Source organism: Budorcas taxicolor, chromosome 19 (assembly GCF_023091745.1).
Source record: "Budorcas taxicolor isolate Tak-1 chromosome 19, Takin1.1, whole genome shotgun sequence".
In the NCBI taxonomy this organism is placed as follows: domain Eukaryota; kingdom Metazoa; phylum Chordata; class Mammalia; order Artiodactyla; family Bovidae; genus Budorcas; species Budorcas taxicolor.
Genome location: NC_068928.1, coordinates 13853134 through 13870018, shown reverse-complemented (window position 1 = coordinate 13870018; position 16885 = coordinate 13853134). Strand labels below are relative to the sequence as shown.

The window sequence follows — 16885 nt, the reverse complement described above, 5'->3', positions numbered from 1 at the left end:
TTCAGTTGCTCTTCTGGCTGTGAGTTTGAGGGGCAACGGCTAAGTTCAGCCTCCTTCTACGCTTGGGGCTCCATCCTGCCCCAGGCCTGCGGAGCTGGTTTCTGCGTACCATCTCACATTCCAATCACATTTTCGTGGCTTTTAAAAAATCTACCACAGCCTGCAGCAGAGCCTGGGACCATGTGTGTCACACTGTCCTTCCTCCCCAGCCCTGACAGTGTGCTTCCCCCCGCCTCACCTGGGCAGGATTCCTCAGTGGCGAGGCTTGGGTGGGACAGAGAGGGATCACCAGCGACCTGTGGACTGCCGAGGCCCCGCTGTCCTGGCTGGCTCTGAAGAGAGAGCTCATGGGGCCCCAGACCAGGAAATAACCAGCCTCCCACCAAGGGAAGGACAAGCTGAGACAGCAGGCTGTGACCTTTACCCTCGTTCCCTACTGGAGGACTCCTTGGTAGAACAAGCTGGTCCCTCCCTCAAGGCCAAACATCCACATGCTTTCTGGGTTGGTCATGTGACCTGGAATTTACATGAATCTTATGGACAAACTAGCATGAGTCAAAGGTTCCAGACTTGGTGGACACATACTGGGAAAACAAAAAGCGAAAATCACATGCTTCTGGAGCTTTTATTGAAATCTAGGCTCAGGGAGCTTCCCCGGTGGCTCAGACGGTAAAGAATCTGCCTGCAGTGTAGGAGAGGTGGCTTCAATCCGTGGGTCAGGAAGATCCCCTAGAGAAGGGAATGGCAACCCACCCCAGTATGGAGAATCCAAAGGACAGAGGAGCCTGGAGGGCTACAGTCTGTAGGGTTGTAAAGAGTCGGACATGACTGAGAGACTAACCCTTTTGTCCATTGTACTTCATTTGTGTGATGTCATAAGGCATTTTAGTGCAAACTGGGGCAGCCCAAAATTATACTAGTAATGACACCCATGTCTATTTAACAATTATTAATCAATCTACAATTGCTAACATGAGACCTAGGACTTGAATCACTGCAGAAATAGTAAGAAACAGGCCAGCTCCTTCATTTTGCCAGCTACTACGAACTTTCTTGGACTTAAATTCTCAGATGCACCACATATACCCCAGGATCAGTTGTGTTTGGGGTGTTTGTTTGTTTTTGTCTTTGAATATTTCTTTATTTACTTGGCTGTGCCGATCTTAGTTGCAGCATGTGGGACCTAGTTCCCTGACCAGGGATCGAACCCCAGCCCCCTGTATTGGGAGCATGGAGTCTTAGCCACTGGACCACCAGGGAAGTCCCAGGATCACTTGCTGATATCCAGGCATCTAATACTTTGAAAGTCAGGAAAAGAAAGTGCTCCCACCAAGAAGCACCATCCACCTCTATACACCAGGCACTGTGGAAACCTATTTATCTATTTGGCAAACTGCTTTAAACACAATCTCTTTTAATCCTACAACAGATATCCCCATTTTACAGAGGAGGAAACTGAGGCTAACTGAGTTGATTAAGGAGCCAGGATTTAAACACATGGCCATTCTTTCTGATCACATCACACTGCCTTGCCCAAACATAACTACCACCCACCCCCACCCCCTTTTATCTGCCTGGGAAAAAAGGAACAGTGGTGTGGGATGAGGGGTGGTCTGTAGCTGTGCTTACACTCTTGCGGGACGTGCACCTTGACCTTGTCTTCACTTTGTCTCTGCAGTGTACACACACAAGCAGGAACCTCCCCAGTATTCCCACACCTCCCGGTTTCCATCTGCGATGGTGGTCACAGATACCAGCAGCATCAGTACGCTCACCAACATGTCTTCCAGTAAACAGGTAATGCTGGCGAGAAGGTAGGGGGAGGGGAGGGATGACCATGACTGCTGATGTGCAGAGTGCGTGACAAGTGCGGCCTCGGCCTCAGTGTGGTCCTTCTGAGGCTCCCCGGGTACTTTCTAAAAGAACCCCTGAGGCCACAAGGCAAAGAAGATGGGCCACAGGCTGAAGGGGCTTATTGCTCCCCTAGCATCCCTAACAAGAGCACTAGAGTAGAGAAGTGTGCTCAGCTGCTGGAGACTGGCTTATGCAGAGCCTGCAGGCCCTGGGGTTGAGTATCCCCAGTGGGTTGGTCATGATCCACGGACAGGGTATTTCCAAGGAAAGCTCAGAAAGTCAGACCCTCTGGAGGCACATGCTTTGCAAGAGGGATCCCTGAGGATTTCCCATCAGTTAACGAATAGAGAAAACGAACAGTGAGTCAGAGGTCCCGAGGCTGATTCACCCAGTTCAGAACTCATCCTGAACCCCCAGTGCTGTAAGCTCCAGAAAATGACCCAATTCTGCCAACCCACGGGGACTCCCCAGTAGATAGCCTGGCCTTACCAGGGGCCTGTGTTCACTTGGTGTTTTATAGAGAAGCTCAGAATCAGCTTCCTGGTGCATTGAAAGTGGGGAATCCAGAGGCTTAGTCACCATTTCAGTTGATGACTAACTCCCACCTCCACATACATAGAGGGGATGAGGGTAAAGATGACCCATGGTGAGGCTACAGCTTGGGCAGCTGGACTCGAACGAGACACTGAGAGTTAGGAAATAGGACAAGACGTCTGAATGCAGGTCGCATTTCCAGAGTAACACAATAGGACCTTTCAGTAGCTGGGGTCTGTGCAGTGTGGGAACTGTTTGGCCTTTATTGATTGTTAGATAAGTAGGTGACAACCTTGAACTTCATGTCAGAGGCTCTTGGCAGTGTTTGGTCCTGTAGATGGTTCCCCCCCGCCCCCCCATCAAATCACACTTCATCCAGTGTTGATGTGCTCCTGAGCAAGTTCTTTCATGGACTCAGCCTTCTCTGTTCTTCCTTTGCCCCCATCTCCTCCTGGTCCTGCACTGTCATGAAACAGGTGGATTCAGTTCCTGACTTTGCCACTTGCTCAGTGACCTTGACCTCCCTGAGCCTTCACCTTCCTCATCTCTAAAACAAGTCGTGGCCTCTACTTGCTGGGCAGATTTGATTAAGCCATGTAGATTAAGTGCCTGGCACATCTTGGGCGCTGAAACACACATGACCTAGTCCTTCGGGCTGTGGAATGAGGTGAGGTAGGGAGGGAGAGGTGTGTGGGACCCACCTTGCTATCTTTCTCTCACCCGTTGGAAGATGAAAGAACAGCCCCCGTTGCCCTGCCCTTCGACTCCTGTGTGATTTCCCACTCTTTGTAGTGAGCAGGGAAAACATTTATCTGTGCTCACCAATCTCAATCAAGGGGGCAGCCAGGCGCAGCAGCCCTGCTTGGGAATACCCTCCCCTTTGAAAGGTTTATCAATCCATCTGCCGCCTGGGCAGCCCTGGACAGGGCTGTGATTAATGATTCCTGTCTTTCCCAAGTTGACTTTGATGCTTGCTTGTTGAAACACGTCCTCTGAATTCAGGAAATGGCTTCTTAATCAAAACGCTTCAAGATGCTCTCTGAGATGCTGTACCGGCCCCCAAACGGGACCAAGTGGCCAGCCGACCTTGACGCCACATGAACGAGCCTCTAGAACTACTGTGAAGTCATCTTGAAACCCCCAGACATTTCAGGAGTCTGCTGATAGACTCACAGTTCTATAGAATGATGACGATGACATTTAGTAAGGCTAACACTCTTCATGTAATGCTGTGCAGTTTATGCTTCTCATGAACGTTATCTCATTGTTTTCTTTTTGCCAAAACCTCCTAAGAAGTACAAAGAAATAAACCAAGGCTCAGAGATGCAGGGTAACCTGCCCAAAGTCACAAGAGATGATATGCTACGGCTGAACTTCCAGACTTTTGGTCTCAGGCTCTAAATCCTGGACTTTTCGCACTTAGACACTACTCGTCTTCCAATACCGGTCTTTTTATTTGTTTTTCACTGCACTGGGTCTTCACTGCTGCGCACGGGCTTTCTCTAGTTGCAGCGAGCAGGGACTGCTCTTCCTTGCGGTATGGAGGCTTCTCACTGAGGTGGCTTCTCTTGTTGCGGAGCACAGGCTCTAGGGCACACAGGCTTCAGTAGTTGAGGTGCAGGGACTTAGTTGAGCCAAGGCGTGTGGGACCTTATTTCCCAGACTAGGGATCAAACCCGTGGTCCCTGCATTGGCAGGCAGATTCTTAACCACTGGACCACTGGGGAAGTCCTGGCAATACCCGTCTTTAGTCACTGCTCTTGTGGTCTGTAACAGTCAGGAACAAGAGTAAAAATTAAACCTACATAACTATATTCCAGTCAGGAAACTTTCTTCCTGCAAACAACAGGAGAAGAGAGGGTAGGAAAGATGGAATGAAATAAGAGGAGAGTGAAGATGCTGCCTCCTGGCAGCAGGAGGAACCCAAGGGGAAGAAAAGTTTTACACACTCTGTTCTGAAGGCAAAGGGTCAGAAGTGAGTTTCAGAAGAGAATTGGTGACAATTCTGCTTTTTTTGTTGTTTGAAAGTGTTCTTTTCCAAAAAGAGTTTCAAGACTATTGCTAGGAATCAGGAGCCCATGACGTAAGGAGAGGAAGATTCCCTGGCCAAATGTGTTGGGGGAACAGCTGGGTTTAGCAGAAACCCCACAGGACAGGGCTTCTCAGAATCTCTCCTGTTCCAATGTGGGCACTGAACCGGGACCCATCCCGGGCAGGGCTGCTTTAGAGGCATCATAGAATGCTAGGAAAAGCCAATGGGTCTGAGCCAATCCTGGCTCCTTCACACCTGCTCCATAACCTTGGGCAGTTAATTCAGGGGTGTGAGTCTCGGGTTCTTCACCTCTGAAGGGGAAGCTCCCACCTCCCTCATACAGAATATTCAAAGTGCCTGAAGATCATGCCTGGTACCGAGTCATGTGCTCGAAGTGACAGCTTCCTTCCTGTTCCTACCCCTTTCTGTGTGTAATCCCTTAGAAGACACCTTCCATTAGCTCCTTCAGGACTGAACTCGCTGCTTGGTCTGCACGCGGTCAGAGGAGGTTCTGACAATAACATGTCTCAGGGTTAGGACCATCTCTCTGGCACATCCTGCCACCTGGGCCGGGGCTCCAGATCCCGGCTTCCCACTCTCCTGCTACACAAGGATGCCCTTTCACCCACCTCCCAGGAGAAAAAAAAAGCCAGTAGTTCAGGGCCTTTCAAAGCACCCAAGCCCTTTGTGTGTGGCCAAATGCCTGGGCTTTAGTAGATGTTCAGTAAATATGAATGAGTGAGTGAATGAATGAGTGAGTGTGTGAATGAATGAGTGAGTGAGTGAATAAATTCAAAGCTAGCTTTTTTTTTTTTTTTTTTTTTTGAGTACCTCCCATTTGCCATGTAGCACTCCAGGTGATTTTCCATCTTACCTTTCCTGGCTAACCCTCCTGCAAGGTAGAAACTTTTATGCCTAATTTACAGAGCCAAAAACGGAGGTTCAAAGATGGGGCAGAATCTGACTAAGCATACAGGATGGTAAATCTGGAGCTAGAGTTCCAGACTTTGGTTCTTCTCACTCCAAATCCACTCAACAACACTCATCTTCTAAGATCCATTTTTAAAGTGCTTATAAAAATGACTCAAGGTTATGCTGGCGTGAGGCTAAAATCAGGATTTGACCTTGTCTCCCAGTGTTTTCCATCGTCAGGACAGGCATGCCGCAAGACCTTGTGGATCATGTTTCAGAAACCTCAGGCTGGAACTTTCTTGCTGGAAATCCTTGGCAGCTACTGCCCTCTGTCCTTTCCAGAGCCTGTCTCCTGTCACCAACCCCCCGCCCAACCCCCAATGAGTCCTGGCGGGTTACCATCTGAGTGGGTCTCTGCCTGAGCCTCCTGCAAAAACAACAGTCCTCCAGCCTGGAAACCAGACCACAGCAAGCACCAGCCTTGGCTAAAACAAGTGTGGGCAGGCTGTGAGCAGAATCCTGTTTCCACAACTCTACCCACCGCTCCACTTCCTAGTTTATATAGAGAGAGGTCAGGAGAGGACCACCAGCCCCCTACCCCCATCCTCTGCCCAGAGCAATCACCCATCACGGGTGCTGATGAGAAGGAGGTGGGCAGCCTCATCATAAAACCCTTGAAGCTACACCCACCCTGCCACCCCCTCCCACCCCTTCCCCACATGCTCCTGACCTTCCCCCCACCTCCCAGTGGTGAGGCAGTGTGGGCTTGATGGTAAAGAGCCAATGTGGGAATTAGACAGACCCCATCCCCAGCTTCTGCCACTTTCTACCTATGTGACCAAAGGCAAAGGTCCAGCCTCTCTGAACTTCAGTTTCCTTACCTGTAATATGAAGATAACGATTCCTCCTTTGTGGGATCATTGAAAGGGCAAAATGCAATAAAACTTGTGAAACACTCAGCTCAGTGCTTGGCTGGGAACACCCAGTCTGTGGCAGCTGGGTCAACCTTGGCTTTCCCTGAGGGTAACCTTGGGTGTCTCTCGAGCTTAGGAAGGAAGATTTTAAATGGTAAAGGGCATTTATTTCCCCCTGGTGTCCCACTTAGAAGATAAAAGGCAATAATCTTACATAGTGGGTTTTCTGTTGAGACATCCTGGGCAAGTCATTTAAAATCTCTCTAAGCCTCAGTTCCCTCATCTAAAACACTGGAAGTATAATCATTACTTGTAATGAATAGAGCTATCATTAATCTACCTTATTAGATTATTAATAATCATCTGTATTCACTGTCTCCACTTCCTCACCCCCAATTCTTTTTATTTTTTTTAATTTTTATTGAGGTATAGTTGCTTTATTCTCTGAGTTTCAGCATAGCAATTCACAATTTTTAAAGGTTATACTTCATTTATAGTTATTATAAAATATTGGCTGTATTCCAGTATCCATGCTGCACATTAGATCCTTGTGGCTTATTGATTTTATTCATAGTAGTTTGTACCTCTTAATCTCCTCTCTTGCCCCACCCCTCTTCCCTCTCCCCACTGGTCACCACTGGTCTGTTCTCCATGCCTGTGAGTCTGTCTCTTTTTTATTATATTCACTAGCTTGTTGTATTTTTTAAATTCCACAGGTAGTGACACCATACAGTATTTGTCTTTCACTGTCTGACTTATTTCACTAAAGCACGATGCCCTCCTAATCCATCTATGCTGTTGCAAATGTGAAATCTCATTTTTTTTATGGCTGCATATTCTGTTGTATATACCTGGGGTGGGGGGTGTACAGAGACCTCTATGCCCCCATAGTTCTCTCTTGAGAGCATTGCAGACTGGCTTTTGTCCCCACATTCCTGAAACCCCTCTTCTCCAGCTCACTAACGTCTCCACATGGCCAGGTCCAGCGGTTACTTCTCCATCTCTGTCTCTGACATAGCCGCTCACTCCCGCTTTTTCTCTCTCGAGTCTTAGGACATTCCCCATTCCTGGTTCTCCTCCTATGGCACTGGCCACTCCTCATTTCCTTGGCTGCCAGCTCATCTTTGCAACATTTACTAGTTGAGGGGCCCTGGGACTCATTCTTTGGCCTCTTCTCCTCCATGTTTATTCCTGGGTTCCTGGGTGATCCCCAGTCACATGAATTTGGGTCAGATGTACACGACCATGGGTCTTATCATTCTGTCCCCAGTACTGACCTCTCCCTTCAGGGCACATTCACAAACCCAGTGCCCCTTTGGCATGTACAGGTGCACACCCAATATACCTCACCAGCATCTCGGATCAAATCTGCCTAACACAGCAGCTCTTCATTTTGCCCCGGTTTCTCCTGACCCAAATTGCTTTCTGCTTGGGCTTGTCCATTTCCCAAAATGCCATCAGTTATTCAGGTGAGACTCCTGAGAGTACCCGCTATCACTTCACACCCTGCATTCCACATCCCGTCCATCAACAAGTTCTGCTAAGGGTCCTTTAAAATGCGTCCTCTACCTGACTGCTGCTTACCCACCCCATTAGCCTTGTGTTCCTGCAGCAGCCCCTAACTTTCCATTCCTGCCCCACAGGGATGGGTGTGCTCTGTTCGTCACTCAGCAGCCAGAGTGGTCTCTGAGAAAGGAAAAGCCATCATGTCACTCCTCCCGCCCCTGTCAAAAGTCTCCACTAACTTCTGGTTGTAACCAGACTGAAGCAGAGCCTTCCAAGACCCTAGGTGGTCAGACGGAAGCCTCTCCTTCATCTGTCCCTCGGCTTCAGCCACACCAGGGCTGACGGGCTCCCACCGCAGGACTTCCGCTCCTGCGGCACCTTCTGCTGGAGTATAGTTTAGTGTGTATCTTTGCATATGCTCGGCTCAAACCTCAAAGAGTGGGGGGATCACCTCCCGACCCCCCTGCATAATTTCTTCCCCCTTCCCTCTAGTCATTGTGACCTTTTATCATGCTTATTTTTCAAGAGTATTCATCTCCTCCTGAATTTTTATGTGATGCATTTTGTTAATTCATTCATCGTTCAAAACTCTCACTAAAATGTCAGCTCAGTGGGGGTGGGGACGGAGTCCCGTTCACAGCTGCACGCCCAGTGCCTGCGAAAGTGCTGAGCATAGGAAAGGCCCACAAAACCGTGTTAAATAAATGAATGACAATTACCTGCCTCAAAGGCATGATGTGAGAATTCTATGGAATAATGCGTGTCAAGGCTTTCCTTAGCAATGCAGCCTGGCACACAGTAGGACCTCATAAATGTCAGCTCTTCCCATTATGGATCAGATCTTCTTAGAGTGAGGACATCCTTAAGAATCCTCCGGCTGCCCCACCCTCCAGACGGAGGGCTCTGTAGTCATTGGGGGACCCCCAGGCAGGGTCCCCGCGGGGCTGGCTGAGCCGGGCCTCTGTTCTGAGGGAGCCCAGCACGCCCCTTATCAGATGTTTGTGTTTAGACTCTGAAGGGGGCAAATAACTCTAGTTCCTTTGACAACATTTAGGGCTCTGCCACCATTTTATTATGTGAGCAAACATTTGATAGCTGGGAAGCCCATCCCTAATGACAGGTCATAGAATCTCGCTGGCGTCTGCTTATCTGTTCTTGGTGTTTGCTCTTCCATTGAAACCTGCAAGGTCACAAGCCGTTTTCTCTCTCCTCCACCTGAAATCTGAAAATTGGAAAAAGCTTGATAGTGAGGAGTAAAGAGACTGGAGAGAGCAGAGGTGGGTGGAGGGAGGAAGAGGAGGCAAAAGATATCAGAGGACCCTGCCCAGGGGCTCAAGAATGCGGAAGGGCTGGAAACCTGTCTCCGCACATGGACGCACCACTCAGCCCTGCTCTGAGGAGCACTGGCGGGGGGTGGGGGGGGAGGGGGGCGGACGGGGAGCAGCCCAGACCGGGGCACCCCGGGCAGCTTAACAAGGACAGTTGTGCCAGCACCATGGGGAAGACGGCACGCCTAGCAGCCCATCTAATCCCCCAACAACCTTCATCATAAAGGTGGGGAGACCGAGGCCCAGAGAAAGGAGTTTGAACAAGAGCAAAGCTCGTAGGGGCTTCCCTGGTGGTCCAGTGGCTAAGACTCCACATCCGCAAGGCCAGGGGCCCGGGTTTATCCCTGGTCAGGGAGCTAGATCCCACATGCTGCAACTAAGAGTTCGCATGCCGTAGCTAAGATCTGGTGCAGCCAAATAAATAAATATTAAAAAGAACAACAAAGCTAGTAGAAGCCTCTTAACCTCAGTGTAATGTAAAGAACATGGTCTGGGAGGTCTCCCAGAACTGGTTTGAATCTCTGGCCCCACACTCTCCTAATTCCGAAACCTTGGGCAATTCCTAGATTCTCTTTGACCTTGCTTTCCTAATCTGTAAAATGGACATAATAGCAGCCCCATACAAGGCTATGGCTGGGAGAACTTGTTAATGGGATAATAGTGGGATAAGAGGCCTTTAACAGTGTGATAGATATGTGAATGTGTTGTGTGTGTCTGTGTCTGTGTCTGTGTCTGTGTGTGGAGGGGGGAGTGTTTGAGGGGGAGTCTTGAGAAAATGAACCGTTAAGTCAAAGGGCAGAACCTTCCTCTGAGATGACAACAAAGGGGAAAGGGAAGGAAGAGAAGCAAAGCGTAGGAAAAGGGACTCCCCGGAAGGAAAACGCGAGCTGTGATCTTCCATGACAGTTGAGATGAGCAAGGCCCACGGCTCTGGGAGTGCAGGCTGCCCCATGTGGGGGTCTGGCTCTTCTCAGGGACTCTTCCATGCTGGGTCTCCTGCCCCAACCCACCCAGAAGCCTGGTCTCAAAGGCCTTTAGCCCTTGGATCCCAGTTCTCTGATTTCTTGTCTTGATAGTAGCAAGCACTATAGAAAGCACTTTGCAGTTCCACACACTTCTTCCTGATGGAGCATTAGTACGTGGTGATTTTCTCTTCTGCTCTGTGGCCTTGGGGCTCAACATAGACCAGCAGCATCAGCCCAACCTGGGACCTGATTAGAAATGCAGGTTCTTAGGCCCACCCCCAGCCCACTGAGTCAGAATCTACCTTTTAACAGGATCTCTGCTACTCCATTTGGGAAGGGATCTGGGGGACCCCTGCTCTTAGAGGTCTTAGGGAGAGACCCTTACTTCCTGCAAAAGCTCCCATCCAGCTGTCATTGCCACCAAACTGAGCAATTTATAAAAAGCACTCTCACAGGAAGAGGAGTCCCATTTCAGGATAAAGGTCAGCAAGTTATGACTATTTCAAGGCCATTGGCAATTCACTTCTCTCTTCTGAAGTGGCCAGGGAATCCAGCTCCTAGATTTTCCTAAAGGGAGCGTGTTTCAGGACCAGCCCTGCAAGACTCTGAGGGCCCTGGGTCCCCACACCTCCAACCTCCAGCTCTTTGCTGGTTGAATTGGGTCTCAGCTCCCCCAGAGAAGCCAGACGCTAAGGGCCCAGGTCCCCACCAGAGGCGCACAGCTGAGCTGTCTCTCCTCTCTCTCTGCAGTGTCCTCTCCAAGCCTGGTGATGCCCACATATCACTTACTTTGTGCACAGCAACAAGGACCCTTTTTTTCCACACCATCAGCTTCTGGGCAGCTGTCACGGAGAAGCGCAGTGACCCGACACGCAGCACCTGCGAGAGGTCCCTGCTCACCTGCTGTCCTGCTGGCGCCTCGGACACTCGCTCTGACAGGCACAGCCCCTTCTATGCAGTATTGTCACGATGCCTCTCCCAAGAAGTCTGGTCTGTCCTAGAGGCAGGGGACAAAGAAGCAGCGGAAGAGGAAGAGAGAAAGCCGTAGCGTCTACATCACTCTCTCTCATCGAACAAACTGAAGTGAAAACTTGAATCTGTTACTGAAATGAGAAGAGGAGGACACGTGCTATTGAACTGAGCCAAACACACTGTAAATATCAGCCACCTCCCCCTGTCCCGCCCCCCATCCCGGCTGATCTGGAGATTTCTTTTAAAGAAGTAAATTTGTCCAATGGGTGTAAACTATAAACTATTGTAATTAAGTGCAATCTCCCCCCTCTACTCCCTCTCCCCTCTGCCCTGTATATAATACTAAAGCATCTATCGGTTTTCTTTGTAAAGGTCAGAGTTGAATTTTCAAAGTGATTCGCCCCCTCTCTCTTTCCCCCACGGAGAAATACCTAAGGCAGAAGTGAAGCCCTTGACCCGCTTCCTCGGCCCTGGACACACACAGAGACTGTGTATTTTGGACTGACTGCCAGCTCACTCTGATCTCCTGATGTTAAGACACACCCTGGAAGGGCTGAACAGAGTGTCAGAGTAGTGTCTTAGCTTCCGGAAGGGTTGGGGGGCCAGCCAGGACAGCCCCAGGAAACGCCAAGGCAGGGACGCTGGCTGTTTGATATAGCACAAGAAAAAGTTGCCCTTTCAGAAAACCTCCCATTAAAACAATTTATTTTACCATGGCCCAGAGTCTCATATTTCTGCCTCTGATGCTTTCGCTGCCTTGGTTTCTCCAAGAACCCCTGGCCCCTGGTCTTCTCGGAATTTTCCACTTACTCCACAGGGCTCTCTGCTGCATGTCCTATTGTCTTCGGCCAGCCTTATTGCTAAGGTAAGATAAGTTTTTTTTCCCCCAGTCAGACTCCAATACTCTGTCTTTCTGTGACTCATCGGAGTAGACTTGGAGCCAACTCTTGGTGACTGTTGGTCACAGCAGCAGAGGAAAAAGGAGGAAACTTGGAATCACCATGGGTAACATTGTCAGCTTCATTGTAAGCATGAACGCCAACCTTTCTTCCCTCCCGTAGGGCTGTTAGTCAGGAGAATGGCTCCTGCCTGGGTTCTTGCCTCCGGTGAGGATGGTAATGAAGACAAATAGTCCAAAAGGTGAAAAGCCAGAGGACTAAACACTCTCCAGCAGGGCCTTTGCCACAAAGAATCCAGCGTTGACTGTAGGAAGAAGGAGGCTGGACCTTTCCTCCTTGCCGTCTCCAGCACAGACTTACCAGCGTGTGGTTTCTGGCTTCTAGACAGAGCAGTTCCAAAGCTGGCTGTAAGCGAGGGCATCATGCTGAAGAGGTCCCAAGAAACAGGTTTTTCAAAATCTCAAAGTAGTAGAAAATGCAGTTCTTAGTGAGCCAGGCAAAGGTACTGAGAGCCCAGGGCAGGGATGGAGACTGTTAGAAATGCTGACCTCTTTTGGCTCCTGGCTCCCCTCCAGACAATGTTATTTGGGCTAAAGTCGTCAAGAGAAAATTCATGGATGGGTTGAAAAGGGCTGGGGCCAAAGCCGAGCCCTTTGTGTCAAGAGAGGCCAGGATTTGCTGACTCTGGTGGAGATGGCTTATTGGTTGGCTCCTGTGAGTTCAAGAAGAGGAAAGGAATACAGGTCTTGAACTCCAGCCTCGACTGGAGCCCTCTGTTTGAATTCACATTGTTTTTGGAGCAGTAAGTGTCTGCATTTGATAGATTTTATATCTTGTGTTATTGTAATAATCCTGAAAACCCAGGAGGTCTTAATCACTCTAGAAGCCATCCAGGAGTGTGGAGGACTTGGGGAGCGGTGGAAATCTCTAGGAATTTTTCTTAACTAGACCCTATGTGGGCCAAGACTCATACGAGGTGAACCTGGCAGGTGAGAGCACCTCCCTTCTAAATCAACTCTCTCTTCTCCCTGACTCTAAGAGGAGCAAGGAGGCCCACTGTGCATGGATTCAGGTGGGCATTACCCGCTCCAAAGATTCATCTGCAACTAAAGCCCCCCATGCCTTCTTCCATTATGGACCAGTCACTTGGGAATTTCTACCCCAAGCAACAGGTTTTTCAAAATCCCAGTGTAGTGGGAGGTGCAGTTCTTAGTGATGCTGCTGCTGCTGCTGCTGCTAAGTCACTTCAGTCATATTCAACTCTGTGCGACCCCATAGATGGCAGCACACCAAGCTCCCCTGTCCCTGGGATTCTCCAGGCAAGAGCACTTGAGTGGGTTGCCATTTCCTTTTCCAATGCATGAAAGTGAAAAGTGAAAGTGAAGTCGCTCAGTCGTGTCCGACTCTTGGCGACCCCATGGACTGCAGCCTACCAGGCTCCTCCATCCATGGGATTTTCCAGGCAAGAGTACTGGAGAGGGGTGCCATCTCCTTCACCGTCTTAGTGATGCAGGGGTCTCAAATGCTGTTTCAACCAGAGGCAGCAAATCTTGGCCTCTTTTGACACATGGTACTTGGCTTTGGCCCCAACCCTTTTCAATTCGACCATGACTTTTCTCTTGAATAGCCTAAATAATATTGTCTGGGGGAGCCGGGAGCCAAAGGATCAGTTCCTTATGGACTAACATTTCCAGAAGATCTCTTTACACCCTGAGCTCAAGCTAACAGACAATTCTGTTTTCACCGTGACCTGCTGTGGTTTCTTGGGTGAGCTCTGGGGAAAGCAGATTTAATTTTCACATTGTGGATAAGCAACAAAATCAGTCATGGAAAACTGCCTTACAGTGGATTTGAACTGTCCATGCCAAACAGTGAATTGTTTCCCCCAAAGGCAGAGAGAACTGGAGTGTTAACTACTGGATTCAGGTGGATAAGAACACAGTGTAGACAGCCGGGGAATCTGAGCTCTGGGTTGGGGGGAAGGTCTCTGATGTTCTTTTTGGAGCCAGAATGCCTTGATTAGGATCTCCAACATCACCGCTTAACCCTGTCCTCATTGTCCTCCTACAGAAAATTGGGTGATTGTAGTAGTACCTACTGTATAGGATTGTTGAGTAAATGAGTTCATGCCTGTTAAGTGCTTGGACGTGGGCCTGGTACATTGTGAATACTGTGTGTTAACTATTCTCTCACCCCAGAGTGAGTGATAGTCGCTCAGTTCTCTTCAACTCTTTGTGACCCCATGTGCTGAAGCCCGCCAAGCTCCTCTGGGATTCTCCAGGCAAGGATACTGGAGCAGGTTGCCACTTCCTTCTCCACGGGATCTTCCCAACCAGAGATCAAACACAGGTCTCCTGCACTGCAGGCAGATTCTGTACCATCTGAGCCACCAGGGAAGCCTACTATTAAGAGACATTTTTAAGTATAAAGATGGGTCAACTTAAAAAGTATCAGCAGATACATGCTTGACTTTATCTTATAATCTATAGATAATACATTAGAATATGTAATGAATCCATACACCTTTTCTAAAGTCATGCCCAAGATAGAAGTAGCAATAAGGTTATAAATGACAATTCCAGAGTGCCTTCTCATATATTCTTCTGGACCTGGTTGATCTTTCCAGATACCCTCATCACAAATGTGATGTTTGGTAAAGAAAACTGCCAATAGTTGGTGAAATGATTTTGCTCATGTCTATGGTACATGACCAACCGAGCAGAGAACCAAGGATGAGTCAGGGAGAAGAGGTCTGAGGAGAGAGAGGGCAGGGTTGACTGGGGAGTCTGTCTCTTTAGGGGAAGAAGAAGATAAAAGGTGGGGATGATCGGGAGGAGACGACAGAGGGCCAGGAAGCTAGGATTAAAGCCGGCTATCAGCTCCTAAAGGTGGAGGGCATTGGTGGTGGTGGGGTGGTCATGGGAAATACAAGGATCTAGGAACAGTGGGTCAGGAAGAGGTGGGAGTGAGCTTCCTCCCAAGGACAGTCAGAGCTGAGGTGTCCCCTGTGAATGAGGAAATAATTCAAATAAACGCCACTGAAATCTGCTCTGAACAGATTGCCAATAATGGACCACACAGTGGATTTGCCACACAGTGACAAATCCATGTTTTTAAAAATACTTTAAACATTTCCCAGTTGTTTCAAACAGACTGAATATTTACAAGAAGTTGCAATCAGCTAAATAAAATGTCTATAAAGCCCCTCCCTGTCTCCCTCCTTCCCTCCTTCTCTCTGCCTCTCTGTCTCTCTCTGTCTCAGTCTGTCTGTCTCTCTCTTTCATACAGAGGTCATTACAGCTGGGCAAATACTAGACTGTCAGATAAGATTTATAACATGACAGTATTTTATTAATGAATCTTTGGGGTATGCAGACCTTCACACACGCCTGGATGACCAGTTTTTTCCCTTTCTTTTCAAAGCCGCTCAGTCATGTCTGACTCTTTGCAACCCCATGGACTATACACACCATGGAAATCCCCAGGCCAGAATACTGGAGTGGGTAGCCTTTCCCTTCTCCAGGGGATCTTCCCAACCCAGGGATCGAACCCAGGTCTCCTGCATTGCAGGCGGTTTCCCACTTTCTAAAGAAGAATGAGCAGAACAAACATGAGGTAGGGATGGCATCAAAAGCAGAAATCGTCAAAGCAGGTTTTTTGCAGTCTGTATATATATGCATATGCCAACAGACCACACAAAATTTCTTTGCAGATTCCACACACTTAATTGTCTCATTAGATACATACTGGGATATCCTCCAAAGGCTGGTTTCCTTCCTGTGCTCTATTGTTCAGACATCCTTAATAAAGCAATTATATTAAATGATTTCCAATTAATAATGAAAGGGATAAAAAGATAAAGTTATTTTTTAAAAGACAAAAAAAAAAAAAAATCACAGTCTAAGGAAAGCATGCCTGATTTCCTAAGCCATTAAAAAGCCTCTGCGTATCCCTTTGCTTTTGGAAACATCATCTAGCCCCAGATAATATTTCTCATTTATTTATTCAAGAAATACTTACTGGGACTTCCCTGATAGTCCAGTGGTTAACACTCTGCAGTTGCAATGCAGAGAATGCAGGTTCAATCCCTGGTTGGGGCATTAAGATCCCACATGCTACATGGCCAAAGAACAGAGAAAGAAAAGAAATCCTGACATCTACTGTGTGCCAGGCACCATTGTTCTAGACCCCGAGAATACATCAATGAATCAAGTAGATGAAAGTTCATTTCCCCTTGTGGGCTTCACACAGTCGTTAGGGAGGCAGGCAGTGAGGATGGCATGTGTGTATGGTCATGTCAGGTGACTTAAATCTATGAAAAGTGCAGCAGGGAGACTGGAGCTACAGAGCTGAGTGAGAGGGAGGGTCAGGGGGTGAGCAGAGTGCTGGCTGGGGGTGAGGACCAACGACGAGGAGTTTGTCACATTTGCACAGACTGCTATGAGCTACTGGAAGGACTTTTATTCCGAGGGAGCTGGAGGCCATCAGGAAGTTGTGAGCAGAGCAGGGGCAAGATTTTGCTTTTTTTTTTTTTGGCTGTGCCGTATCTTCGTTGCCACATGTGGGCTCTTAGTTGCAACATGCAGAGTCTAGTTTCCTGACTGGGGATCAAACCCTGGGCCCCCTGCATTGGAAGCACAGCATCTTACCCACTGGACCACCAGAGAAGTCCCTGGTTTATGCTTTAAAAGGATCCCTCTGGCTGCTGAGTTGTAGGGAAGGCCCAAGAGTGACAGCAAGGAGACCATCAGGAAGTCATTGCATCACTGGAGCCTGACACCAGGGGCTGGCGGTGGAGGTGAGGAGAGCCTGTCTGATTGTGGATATGGTTTTAAAGGGAGAGGATCTGCAGGCACTAGAATTTTCTGATAGTTTTTCTGTGACATCAAAGAGGATTCCAAGGTCTGGGGCCTGAGCAAAGCAGGAGATAGAAATTGATGCTACAGAAGGCAGTATTACCTGGACAAAG

General features: G+C 48.6%; 1 protein-coding gene across 1 annotated transcript in view; it reads left to right on the top strand.

Moving 5' to 3' along the window:
- Positions 1–10816, top strand: part of HNF1B (HNF1 homeobox B) — a 62033-nt gene extending 51217 nt beyond the window's left edge. The window contains exons 8-9 of the mRNA XM_052657749.1: positions 1679–1797; positions 10796–10816. Of these exons, the coding sequence (XP_052513709.1) occupies positions 1679–1797; positions 10796–10816 (140 nt within the window). The remainder of the gene's footprint in view (positions 1–1678; positions 1798–10795) is intronic.
- The last annotated feature ends 6069 nt before the right edge of the window (positions 10817–16885 follow it).